The sequence below is a fragment of the Rutidosis leptorrhynchoides genome, chromosome 10, assembly GCF_046630445.1.
Source record: "Rutidosis leptorrhynchoides isolate AG116_Rl617_1_P2 chromosome 10, CSIRO_AGI_Rlap_v1, whole genome shotgun sequence".
Lineage (NCBI taxonomy): Eukaryota > Viridiplantae > Streptophyta > Magnoliopsida > Asterales > Asteraceae > Rutidosis > Rutidosis leptorrhynchoides.
The window spans coordinates 255,794,478-255,808,805 of NC_092342.1; the positions used below are offsets into that span (position 1 = coordinate 255,794,478).

The following is a 14,328-nucleotide window of genomic DNA, read 5'->3' on the forward strand; positions in this document are numbered from 1 at the left end:
GAGAGCACAAGGGTCTGAGTTGCTGCACGCTTTATGAGCAAAACTTTTGGCTGTTATTTTGTTTTGAGGATTTCATATTGTGTTATTGAGATAATGGGTTATTCACACATTTAAATACTATAAATGATGTAAATACCTGTACTCAAATCGTATATAATTAAAATTTGATTTCTTTAAAAAATAAACAAATAAAAAGAAGTGTAACTTGAAAAAAGTTTGATTTCGAGGACACTCCTATTGCCCTTAGATCACGTAGTATATCACGTATTATGGTCACTGTGATGCAAAGTTATTTTGAAGTGGGGTACGTGTGACGTGACAATGTCATTTTTTTGAAAAGGTGTAATTGGAGAGTGTTGTAAGAAGGTTATAGTGATTTCTGATAAATATAATAAAGAGTTGAGTGAAAACCCCGCATTACAGGAAACCGATCCCTTAACCATCCCGAGAGGCAGGCGGACCGAGTTTGAATCCTAAATGGATCCGGGAGAAAACCCCGCTGAGGTTAATATGGATATCCATATTTCAGGCAGATTAATTAATAGGTTGGACAGAGCGAGGTTCAAACCCACAAGGTTGTAAAACTAGTGACTCGGGGAGTTCTTGGCAGGAAGTTTTTGAGGAGTTCTCGGCGACTCGGGGAGAACTCGGGAGAGAACTCGGGGGAGAACTCGGATGTTGACTTTTGTTGACTTTTTAAATATATAAATATATATATTCTAATATATACAGGTATAAATATAAATATAAATATTAAACATTTGAATCAAACATGTAATGAGTTTTGTAATTATGAGGGGAATTAATGTCAATTGGTTAAAATTTTAAGAGTACATATCAAATTTGTTCTTGTTATTAAAGTTTGTAAAAGCTCAGCGATTGTTATTCTCACTTAAAAAAAGGAAAAAGAAAAAGAAATTAAAAATAAAAATAAAATAGAAGTAACGTGTTCATGTTATTAACTTCTAACTTAATTAATAAAACCTTAATATTAAAAAAGAAACACACATGTCGCTATGTATGTACGCTTCTTCTTCTCCGTTCTTCCTCTGTCACTAATCTCCTTCTCCAACAACAATCTTAATTCATAATCAAATCGATTCAGATTCAGATGTTGCTCTTCAGATTAGAAACCACAATCTTTCTGGTCACCAACTAGTCACAATTACGCTGCCATCTTCAACATTATTTCATTCACCAACCCTAACTTGTTCGAAGACTTTTCTGATATGAAAATCGCCACAAATTACATGTAAGTTTCTTCAATTCGTTCGAAGACTTGGCCGTAGTTGACCGCCGTTGACCGTGTAATTGGGCAAATTAGCCCCCGATTTCTCATTGAGACCTTTCTGGCGAGTTATCGCCGATAAATCGGCCGAGTTGGCCGAGTTTTGCAGCCATGCGAACCCATGACCTAATCACCACCCCAAACACACAAGGTGAAAGGGATGCCGTTGAAGAAATGTTTCGTTGGCAGTAAAAGTGTTAAGTACAGAAAATAATCAATAAGGTCGGTCGCTCGTCAACATATGAAGCACGACCCTCTAAACTTTTAAAAAAAATTAACTCACTTAAGAGGTGTTATGGGAGTCATCCCTTCGCCATCTTGACGAACAAGGCTCGTTACTTGTACCAATACCTTTGACCAATACTGTCTGTGGCATTTTCTCCTTGCCCTCACTATGTTCTCTTCACCCTTTGTCGCCCTATCATTTTCGCCCTGATTCTCGTGCTTGTTAAGGACAAATGAGAACGAGCAATATGTATATATTGTTTGTAATATTATCTTTAATACTTGTATATTTGTATAATTAGACGGAAGTTGTGATGTGGTCCAGCGATTGGTGGTCTGCCTCCTTTAAGGGATGTCAGGAGTTCGACCCCCGTTGGCTACATATTAAAACACAATTTCATCCCTGCCATGAAGTATCCACCCATGGCACCTTTCTCATATCGTTTTTTTTGGGGGGGGGGGGGGGGGGGGGGGGGGGTAAAGGGAAGGTTGTTTTACTTAGCCGTGCCCTTGGATCGGTTTCAAGGTTTCCTCCCGGGCAGCGATGGGGGCGGGGTTATTATCGCTGCATCGGCATAGTCGAAACGGGAGATGATCGCAACGGGGGGTTTAGTCCCCCTCGGGTGATCCCAATCGCTGTTCAGAAACATATAATTAGACTCCTTTTTTTAGAAAGTATGTCATTGATTGTAGTGGTTCAGTTATCGTTATGTTCTAGAAAGAAGTATTGATGTGACGCTGATTTGAAAGTTCATCGTGAGAATAAATTGTTAGTTTTATGATTAAAAATTAAATATTTAGTTTTTATGCACATCGTACTTGAGGTTTCACGGGAGAGCCAATGTCCAACATGGTTTTTTTTTAATAATCAGTCCCTACACATTAATTATATTAACTCAAGATTCAATATTTGCAAGAGAGTTTTTAGAATTTAGTAATTTACATGTACTAGTTGACAAAGCCTGTGCGTTGCACGGATTGGTCTTAAATTTCAAGATTTTGATGTTAATGTTTTGAATGATTTCATCATCGAGTTGGCTAAGATCTTTGATTAGGACGTCGTTGCAAATTCATGTAAAATCAATTAACAAACGTAAATAATCACACAAAATCTTGTGTAAACCATGATGTTGTCCGATACACACCCATAGCTTCCGATAATAATAATATGTAATGTATTAAGGTCAGATATTTAATCAAATAACTTACAACATATATGTCACAACATAAACAGAAAACACCAAAGTAAGCAAAATAATCATTTCTTCTATTAAGTTAAACTCTGTATCACAAATTTATGCTTGTAACATATGATCACTACACACACACTTACCATCATAATGCTAAAATGTACGCCGTAATACTAAGTGTCAAAATTCAAATACATTTAGAATTATTGTTCCAAACAACATAAAGTAATTCACACTCATAATTTATAATAAACAAAAAGAAAATATAATAAAACTTAATAATGTTTGTGATAGGATTCTATAATATTTGAAGATATGATTCGATAATTTTTTAAGAACTTAACTGTGTCTTTAATGTTTACTATTAGATGTCATTGTATCTCTTCATCACTTCCCAAGTACCAATAACCACCGAACTATTGGTTGAGTGGTAAAAAGTCTCAGTTGGTTGTGAGGGGGAGTTTTCTCCAATGTTGTGCATCTGGTATTCTTCACTCTGTGCGGGCCAAACATTTAACCTAAAGCATTCCGGATACGCTTTGCACGATGGATGCGAGGAGTTTCTTCCTAACGGGTGTGTAGGTGACAAATGAGAGGATTCGATGCCAAAATTGTTGTTCTAAAGAAAAACTTCCCAAGTACCAATATCCAACTACATAACACAAACAAAAATGGTTGATATGAAAAAAGTATTACGAAGTATTTGATAAGGATGCCCACACATAACACGAACAAAAATAAATCCATATATAAAGCATTTAGATCAAATCAATAAACATATCTAAGTGATAAATTTAATAATAATAATAGAGACTATTCTTCTTCAAGATAACCAACTACATAAATAGTAAAGAGATTAGAATAAATGATAACGTAAACATACATAATATATCAATTGCAATAACATACACTTTAACATAAAATAAACGTACTTATTAGAATGGAAACTAAAACTTGATAATACATTAACATGTGTAGACTTACTCAGAGAACCCATGAAACCCACGTACTATCAGTATTAGATCGATACAGTAAAAAATGAGTTTGAGAATCAGATATCAAGTATGGAACCCACTTACAGTAATAGGTATCAATATAGTGTTTGATTCCCAATCTTTATTCAAAAACTGGCAACCAAATAAGTTAATGAGTAGCTATCCGATTTCTACTCTTATTTCCATCACCTAACCTGAAAAAACAAACACACTATGAATATTTGATATCAAAATCTACAATATTTTGTAAACTTACTGAGAGAACCCATGAAATAATTAAAAGAGGTGTAGGTTTTTAACTACGAATATTAGTAGTGATATTTTTCGAGTTGTACTGTTGTACATACTAAAAAATTTCTTTCTGTAAATTTTTCTGTGTGCTACACTGTTTGTTCCAATTTATACCTGAACAATGTGAGAACGTTTTTTTTTTTTTTTTTTTTTCAGTTCCATGTGAAATAGTGAGGAGGAGTTAAACATCCTTTAATTTAGAGTTGAATTTATTGATGTAAAGTAGTGATGATTCGTAACCATCGGTTTGTTTATGCATTGAGAAACGTAAGAGTTTAAAAACAATTGCATTACACTTGTAGTTATTACTGACGATATGTTCCGGCCCGCGCGATGCGGCGAGAGCTTTCGGCCTGTGTATTCATATTTAATGTAGTGTTGTGTATTTACAGAGGGGAAAATGCTCATGTCTTAAGCGCCGTTTTAGATGTCGTTGTCTTAAGTGTTTTCTAAAAAGTGTCCGTTTCGAACGTAGTTAGTTTCGTTTTGTTCATAAAAAATTTTCGAGTGTAACGGTGCTGTCGAAAAAATTTAACTTGCGGCGAACAGAAAGATACGGGCTGTCGTTGTGTTAAGCGTTTTTTAAAAAGTGTCTGTTTCGCGTACAGTTAGTCCCGTTGGCTTCGTGAGACTGTTTCGAGTTGAACGGTGGCCTCGAAAAAATTTAACTCGCAACAAGCGAGAAGGTAGGGCTCGTTATAATTTTGGGGGAATTAGTGTATTTTATTTTAATAAAATTATATGGTTACACTTTTTACCCTTGAAAAAGTGTAAAAATGAGGGGCTGTTGTGTAAATTGAGCCGAATTTGAGGGATCGATTATAATGTGGATGTAAACTCAAAACTACAATCCAAATTAACTAAAACTACACATCTATCCATCCCTTTTAGTATATAAGGGTTAATAATTAGAATTATCCCTTATAGTTATTACTGACGATATGTTCCGGCCCGCGCGATGCGGCGGGAGCTTTCGGCCTGTGTATTCATATTTAATGTAGTGTTGTGTATTTACAGAGGGGGAAATGCCCATGTCTTAAGCGCCGTTTTAGATGTCGTTGTCTTAAGTGTTTTCTAAAAAGTGTCCGTTTCGAACGTAGTTAGTTTCGTTTTGTTCATAAAAAATTTTCGAGTGTAACGGTGCTGTCGAAAAAATTTAACTTGCGGCGAACAGAAAGATACGGGCTGTCGTTGTGTTAAGCGTTTTTTAAAAAGTGTCTGTTTCGCGTATTAGAATTATCCTTATTATAATTAGAAAATGAAACTGACAAATTGAATTTATAATTTATGAATAAAATCTTAAAATTAATGCCATGTAATGATCTTTCACATAACTCAAAATATGAAAGAACACTTAAAGTTAATGCCATGGCATGATCTTTCACATAACTCAAAAGGTAATGTACGAACAAAACTGGTGTTTTTGACGTTTAGGATTACCAACACTAATTTCTAATGCAAAACTAATTTCTAATGGCCTTTAATGTTATGATATACGGAGTACTTAATTTTTGATTAAATGAATTTGTAACTAAGAAGACACCATAGCTTTTTTCTTTACTTTTATATTTTTTCTTTTACTTATTACCATCAATTAATATAGAGGTAATTAACCATAATTACATGTAGGACTCAATCTTTGGATAGAGAATATAGATAAAGTTTTACCATATGATTAAGTGGTTATGTTGGGTAAAAAATTAAAAGTAAATGAAGTGGGTTAATGAACTTATTTATGACATTTGGAGTCAAAATTTAGATATACATAGAAGATTACCCTCAATTATTTTGCACATATAGCCTAACTCCCTAACGTTTTCACATAAATTTGGAAATATACCAGCTCAAATACGCCACAAAATTAACACGCATGGCCTAAGATCATATATATTGTAAGGAAACGATAAAAAATTTTAAACACTTACTTTTATTACTTTTCTCAACTAGTAATGTGCGCGTCTCGTGAACTTTTACAGAAAATATGTTATTTGTATTGTGCATTATGTTTTAAAATCGTAAGCTTTCGTATTTTACATAACAACATACATAGGTATCAGGTATGTGTAAGCATATGTAGCATTGTAGCAACCAGATAATACCTTAAAGCAAGAATCTACACTTGAAACTGTAAGATTGTATAAAGATAATGGTTCTCTTCGCATCATTCTATTTAGATCGTATGAAATGGTTAACTGACCATTATCGCTTCTAGCTATTACATGATAAATTCTTGGGAAACATGTTTCATCTCAAAATTATTATTTTTTTAACGCCAAAATATTATATAACTGCAAAATATACCTATACGATTTATTTTGTTCATAAACTGATACATATTTATTATTCTCAATAAAACTTATATTTAAATATTTCCTATAGCAAAGTTACAAGCAACTCAAATAAAGTCAACTGCAAGTTCAAGGGTTAATCTGTATTTAGTTTGTAGAATAGGGACTATTCTTGTAACATTTCATAGTTAGGTTGTTAGTGGCAGTTGAGCTGTTATATTAGGGCTCATAACCATTTCTGTATTAACTTAATCAATTCTGTAAATCAATTCTTCAAATCAGTGAAATTGATCTTTCAAATCTATTCATCTTGATCACGCTAAACTTCTCATGGTATCAGAGCGTATGAGTTTAGCTGTTCATCGTTCAATTTGATTTCATTTCATCCGGTGTTCGCTTAAATCAAACTAGATCTGGTGATTTCACTAAAAATGAAATTCAATGTGTTTGATTTCGAATATTTGGATTATTGTACTGCTTCCGCAATCATTGTTAAGTCATGGATCCGCAAGTGTTTCAAAATCCTTTGTTTCTACATCCATCAGATGGTCCTGGATCATTGCTGATACAAGAAAAATTGATGGGAGCTTAAAATTATAGGTCATGGAGGCGTTCGATTGAAATTGCACTCTCAACCAAGCGTAAGCTTGGATTTGTTACTGGTACAATTGCGAGACCTGCAGATGATCTTACTCGAGCAGATCAATGGGACACATGTAATAACATGGTGAATAGCTGGTTGATGAACTCTGTAAGTGAATCAATTGTGAAATTTATCATGTTTATTGGAACTGCATCTGAAATTTGGACATAGTTAGAAAAAAGATTTGCACTCAGCAATGGATCTAGAAAATACAAGTTACACAAAGAGACTTACTCCTGTGAACAACAAGGAGTGGCTATTAGTGAGTTTTACACTAAGATGATGTGCATTTGGGAAGAGATTGACTCTATGAGTGGTCTGCCTAGGGTTACGGGTACTACACCTGAAATTGTGAACTTCTTGAATGCTGTCAATCGTCAAAAAGAAGAACAACATTTATTCCAGTTTCTTAATGGTTTAGATGAACATTTTAGTGCCCTTAGAAGTCAATTGTTGATGATGAATCCTCTACCTAGTGTGGAAATTGCTTGTTCTATGCTTCAACAAGAAGAGTCACAAAGAGAAATATTCTCCTCTGCTGATTCTACTGCTTTGTACAGTAATACTAATGCCAAAGACAAGTGTGAATTTTGTAGTTTTAGGTGGCACTCACCTGATAAGTGTTGGGAGAAAATTGGATATCCTCCTTGGCATTATAAAAGTAGGCAAGCTGCTAAACAGACAAGTCACAAAGCTAAGCATGGAGGTTTAAATCAAACTAAAAGAACTGCTGCTAGTGTGAAAGGCAATAATGTGATCTTTACTTCAGAATAATTTGAGCAGGTGCTGAAATGCCTTCCACAAATGACACAAAATGAAGTGCACGGGACTGTAGCTGGTTCAGATGATGAACTGGACCATCACTTTACTGCAGGTATATTGTCTAAGTCCTCTAATGTTACAAATTAGATCTTAGACACAGGTGCCGCTGATCACATAACTCCTAGTCATAATGAGTTAATTGAGTCAAAAGTACTACAAACCTCATATTAGGCTTCCAAATGGTAATACATCTAGGATAACTCATATTGGTCAAGCTAAACTAGGAAATGAAATGGAATTAAAAGATGTGCTGGTTATGCCATCTTTTAAGTTTAGTTTGCTGTCTGTACCAAAGTTGACAAAGGATCAGTCTTGTGTGGTAATATTCTATTCACATTTCTGCCTGATTCAGGACTTGATCACCAAGAAGGTGATAGGGCTGGGTGAAAGAAAGGAAGATCTCTGTTACTTGGTGAATGTGCCTCTTCATCAAGTTAATAAGAGACTGGTGTTATTGATATCTGCTTCTGTACAAAGATCTAGTTTGTTTTCAATAAAAGAAGGTTATAGTGCTAATTCTAGTAAGCTTGTAATGACCTACAGTCTATGCAATCATAGTCTAGGGCATGTATCAGATACTAAGCTAAAATGTATTCCTTCTGTTTCAAATACATTGATAAAACAAAATGAAGTTGTTTGTATCTCTTGTCCTATGGCTAAGTTTACAAAGTTACCTTATAAGTTGAGTGATTCTCATTGTGATAGCATTTTTTAAATGGTTCATATGGATATTTGGGGTCCCTATAAGGTTGTGACTTAAGGAAAATATAGATATTTCCTTACAATTGTTGATGATTATAGTAGGGCAACCTGGATATACTTACTTGTGAATAAAAGTGATTGCTATGAGATGTTTAAAGCCTTCTTGAAGTTTGTTAATACACAGTTTTAGAAAAAAGTGAAAATTGTTAGGTCTGATAATGCATTAGAGTTTATTAGGGGTAAGCTTGGAACTTATTTGACTACACAAGGTATTATTCAACAAACTTCTTGCCCTGATAGGCCACAATAGAACGGTAGAGTTGAAAGAAAACATAGACATATTCTTGACATAGCTAGAGCTATTAGATTTCAGGCTAATCTTCCTTTGACTTTTGGGGAGATTGTGATGACAGCTGTCTATTTGATCAATAGAATACCATCTTCTGTGTTAAATAATAAAATACCCTATGAAATACTCTTAAATAAACCTCCTACTTATGATCATTTAAGAGTATTTGGGTGTCTTTCCATGGCCAGTAATCCTTCAAGAGTGGTTGACAATTTTGTGAAAGAGGGGTTCCATGTGTATTTTTAGGTTATCATGCAAGTCAAAAAGGGTACAATCTATACAATTTGTTGACTAAGTCTACATTCATCTCAAGGGATGCGATATTCTATGAAAAGATTTTCCCTTTTTTCAAAGAACTTTGATAGTCAATTGTTGCAGTCATTACCTCCTGATAAAGTTCCAAATGTAAGTGCATATGAAGATTTTTATAATGTTCTTGTTACTGTTACTCCAAGTGTGGTTCAAGTTGATCCTACACATGAAAGCACATCTGATACTTCCCAACCTGTTTTAAGAAGGTCAACTAGGCAGTCAAGTGTGCCTATTTGGCATAAAGATTATGTCATCCCTACAGGTCATTCTGTGTTAAATCACACTCCTGTTGCAAGTCAGGTTTCATCTGCTTGTTTGAAGAATGAATTTGAAACTTATCTCACAGCTTTAATGGCTACTACTGACCCAAGATGGTTTAAAAAAGCTATAGTTGATCCAGAATGGTGCAAGGCAATGGATTCTGAATTAACTGCTTTAGAAGACAATGAGACATGGGAGGTGACAGATTTACCTCCAAATAAAAAACCCATCAGTTGTCACTGGATATATAAAACAAAGTTACAGACAGATGGGACTGCTGATAGAAAGAAGGCTAGATTGGTTGTTGATGGCAACAGACAGAGAGAAGGTATAGACTACACTGAAACTTTTGCTTCTGTTACAAAGATGGTCACTGTTAGATCTTTATTAGCAGTTGCAGCTATGTACAACTGGCATATTTCACAAATGGATGTATCAAATGCTTTTTTACATGGTGACTAGTTAGAAGAGGTGTATATGAAGATGCCTTTGGGATATGCAGGTAAGGGGGAGTTAGTTCAAAACATACCTGCAAATACAACCAAAGTGTGTAAACTAAAGAAATCTTTATATGGGCTAAAGCAGGCACCAAGACAATGGTTCTCAAAGTTGTCATCTGCTCTTCCGAGTTTTGGGTATACACAATCAAAGGAAAATTATTGTCTTTTTACTAAAAAAGATGATAGTCAGTTTACAGCTATTTTGATCTATGTGGATGATTTACTCATCACTAGAAATAGTTCATCTCATATTGAACAGTTAAAAGAGCAATTAAAGTCTCAATTTAACATGAAAGATTTGGGAAATGTGAGTTATTTTTTGGGTTTGGAAATATCTAAGTCTGACCAGGGTATATTTGTTTCTCAACAAAAATATACCTTAGATTTGTTGAAAGAAAATGGAGTGTTGAACTGCAAACCTTACAAGCTTCCTTTGGATCCAAATACCAAGTTGCAAGCTGGTGTAGGTACACCTATGCAAGATCCAGAAGTTTATTGAAGGCTGATAGGTAAACTCATCTACCTCACTATCACCAGGCCTGACATTTGTTATGGTGTGCAGTTATTAAGCCAATTTATTCAGTCACCTACTTCTATTCATTATCAAGCAGCTAAACATTTGTTGAGGTATTTGGTATTAGCTCCATACCAAGGCATATTATTAGCCAACAACTCTGATTGGGCTAGTTGTCCTATGACTAGAAGGTCAACTACTGGATACTGTGTTTTATTAGGCAAATCTCCAATTTCATGGAAGTCAAAGATGCAGAGTGTTGTGTCCAGATCTTCTGCTGAAGCAGAGTATAGAGCTATGGCTCTAACTTGCTGTGAAGTTACATGGTTGATTAGTCTTTTAAAAGATTTAGGTTTAAAAGAGTTGGTGTGTGTTTAATTGTATTGTGATAATCAAGCTGTCATTCACATTGCTGCAAATCCAGTGTTTCATGCTCGAACCAAGCATATAGAGGTTGATTGTCATTATGTTAGAGATCAAGTCAAGCAAGATTTAGTTCATCCTCAATATGTTAATACAAAGGAGCAATTAGCAGATGTGTTCACCAAAGTTGTTTCTGTGGAACAGCACAACAACTTATTATCCAAGTTGGGAGTGACTGTAGATACTCACTCTCAACTTCAGGGGGAGTATAGCAAAGTTACAAGCAAGTTAAGGGTTAATATGTATTTAATTTGTAGAATAGGGACTATTCTTGTAACATTTCGTAGTTAGGTTGTTAGTGGTGGTTTAGCTGGTTGAGCTATTATATTAGGGCTCATAACCATTTCTGTATTAACTTAATCAATTCTGTAAATCAATTCTTCAAATCAATGAAATTGATCTTTCAAATCTATTCATCTTGATCATGCTAAATTTCTCATTTCCAGACTAATTATTATGTATGTAAAGTTAAAAAAATTTCAATATAAAATGCATGAAAGTACATATATGATATTATATTATTATTATTATTATAGAACATGAATTTTAGTTCCATTTATACATCTAGAACCAAGTGATTTTTTGTAGTGCTGAAACTTATTTGATTCCAAAATTCCCACAAAATAGAGTTCGGGGTTAAACTCTTGTCTTTTATAAGCTAATGGTGAAACTTGACAGTTATAATACTTTTAGGATTCAAACTTTAAATTGTTGCTAGGAGTTTTGTGAGCAGCCCCCTCACAGAACACGGAATGTTGTGGGAAGTAAAGTGCCGACACATAGGTAAATGCTAGTTAAAATCACATGCACCAAAGTACAAGAAGGTTATGTTTCTCACGCTATTATTACCTTTTATGTAAAAGTTCATTTCTAATAAAAAAAAGTCAATTGATTAAAAAAGTTCAAAACTTTTAGACGCAGGAAAAAAATTAAAAAAATAATAGAATTAACGTTTAAGAAAAAACTCATAACTTTTTGTCATTTACTATTTATTTTAACATTTTTATCTACTTTATCAAACACCTAATACATACTTCATATAAAAAAAATAACAGCTATAAGCTAGAAGATATCATCTAGAAGCTACCAGATATCATTTATAAGCTAACAGCTACCAGCTAGTTTGACCAAACACACCTTAAATCAAATTTACATTTATTAAATAGAAAGACAAAATTGCGTTGTTGGTCTCTCAACTTTATCACAAACAACATAGGCGACATTTATCTTTTTTTTTTACCTCAATGGCCTTCATCTATCATTTTATGACACATATGACCCTGAAAATAACTCCTGTTACTTTTATCCCATTTAGTATTGTCATATCCTTAGCTTGTGAGGGCATAATTGTCTAGACGAACCTATGTAGTTGATTACCCATCACTGTTTACTTTAAATTACATCACGGTGGTGTCTTAATTAAACCACTAGACATAGAGTATTTGATGGTAAAGTATCTTTATATGATGGTGTTGATAGTTTTACTTTTATCGTGTAAAGCCTTGAAGAATAATTAGGGATATGATTTGCCTAAGAAGATGTACTATCATTTTCAGTCGCCTAAAACCAATATAGACAATGGATTACATACTTTTAGCAATGATGAAGACATGAATGTATTAAGGAGTTATGTTGTTACTCATAAGGAGATTTGCATGTTTATTGAATATCAGGTATGTGTAGCAAGATCAAGTCAGGTAAGTTTCTTGGATGAATTAGCAACACATAATTCAAGGTTAGTTGATCATGGAGATGAAGAACATTTAATAGAAGGGCTGGAAAAAACAACATGTGATCCTAATATTGTTAATAGCGAAGGATATGATATTGATGATGAGGACTAAATAGTGGATGAAGATAATAGATATGAAGACGTTAATTTAGACATGTCCGAATATCACCTTTTTATAGACAAGGATGTTGAGTTCATCGGTAATGTTAGCCAAAAAAGTTCCATAAGTTGACTCAACTGATGAATCTATTGAAGTTGATGAGTTGAATAATTATGAGTCTGACAGTGATCAAGAGGGTGAAGATGCTGATGAGAGGATAAGAAAGAAAAAGGCGGGGGAAGTAAGACAGCAAGAAAAAGGTGATGAAGATGTTAGCAATAATTATTCTTAAGTTTGACAAGAGTTTGGTATAAGAGATGAAGTTAAAGAGCTAGTGAGAATACATGAAGTTGAAACTAGAAGGCATCAAAAGTAAGGGAAACAGAATACAAGTTTGTTGTGTAGGAGAATGTTCACAAGAAGAGGTTGTAGAGAAAGGAGAATGTTCAAAACAAGTGATTGAAAAAAACAACAAAAGCAAGGGTAAAAGGTTGTTGATATTGAGGAAAAAAAGAAGACATGGGGAAAAAGGAATTCGAAACTTAATTGTTCATGGAGGCTATTTGTTTCAAACTTGTTAACAAAGAGACATAGAAAGTTAAAAAATCTAAACCTGAACATGAGTTTATAACTTTAAGAAACATCAAACAATGTACCTATGAATTCCTTGCTTTTAAATTGGTTCACCAGATTCCAACAAATCCAAAAATTCCATCAGTAGCAATCAAATCACAGTATGAGCAGGAACTTGAGTTGGGTATTTCAAAAACTAAGGCTTACAGTGTAGTGACCTGAACTTTTCCATGTTTATATATATATTAAATGAAATTGTTATTTTACATGATTAAGTGTTTCCAACATGTTAAGCAATCAAACTTGTTAAGACTTGATTAATTGAAATAGGTTTCATATAGACAATTGACCACCCAAGTTGACCGGTGATCCACGAACGTTAAAACTTGTAAAAACTATATGATGACACATATTGAAATGTCCCGTTCTTATTGATTAAAAATGTTCCATATTAATTGATTTCGTTGCGAGGTTTTGACCTCTATATGAGACGTTTTTCAAAGACTGCATTCATTTTTAAAACAAACCATAACCTTTATTTCATAAACAAAGGTTTAAAAAGCTTTACGTAGATTATCAAATAATGATAATCTAAAATATCCTGTTTACACACGACCATTACATAATGGTTTACAATACAAATATGTTACATCGAAATCAGTTTCTTGAAAGCAGTTTTTACACAATATCATACAAACATGGACTCCAAATCTTGTCCTTATTTTAGTATGCAACAGCGGAAGCTCTTAGTATTCACTTGAGAATAAACATGCTTTAAACGTCAACAAAAATGTTGGTGAGTTATAGGTTTAACCTATATATATCAAATCGTAACAATAGACCACAAGATTTCATATTTCAATACACATCCCATACATAGAGATAAAAATCATTCATATGGTGAACACCTGGTAACCGACATTAACAAGATGCATATATAAGAATATCCCCATCATTCCGGGACACCCTTCGGATATGATATAAATTTCGAAATACTAAAGCATCCGGTACTTTGGATGGGGTTTGTTAGGCCCAATAGATCTATCTTTAGGATTCGCGTCAATTAGGGTGTCTATTCCCTAATTCTTAGATTACTAGACTTAATAAAAAGGGGCATATT

General features: G+C 33.9%; 1 protein-coding gene across 1 annotated transcript; it reads left to right on the forward strand.

The window, feature by feature from the left end:
• Window positions 1-6,708: 6,708 nt before the first annotated feature.
• Window positions 6,709-7,694, forward strand: LOC139870972 (uncharacterized). Its single transcript, XM_071858732.1, has 3 exons — window positions 6,709-6,788; window positions 6,878-7,028; window positions 7,092-7,694. The coding sequence occupies exons 1-3, from the start codon at window positions 6,709-6,711 to the stop codon at window positions 7,692-7,694; spliced, it is 834 nt and encodes a 277-aa protein (XP_071714833.1).
• Window positions 7,695-14,328: the final 6,634 nt, after the last annotated feature.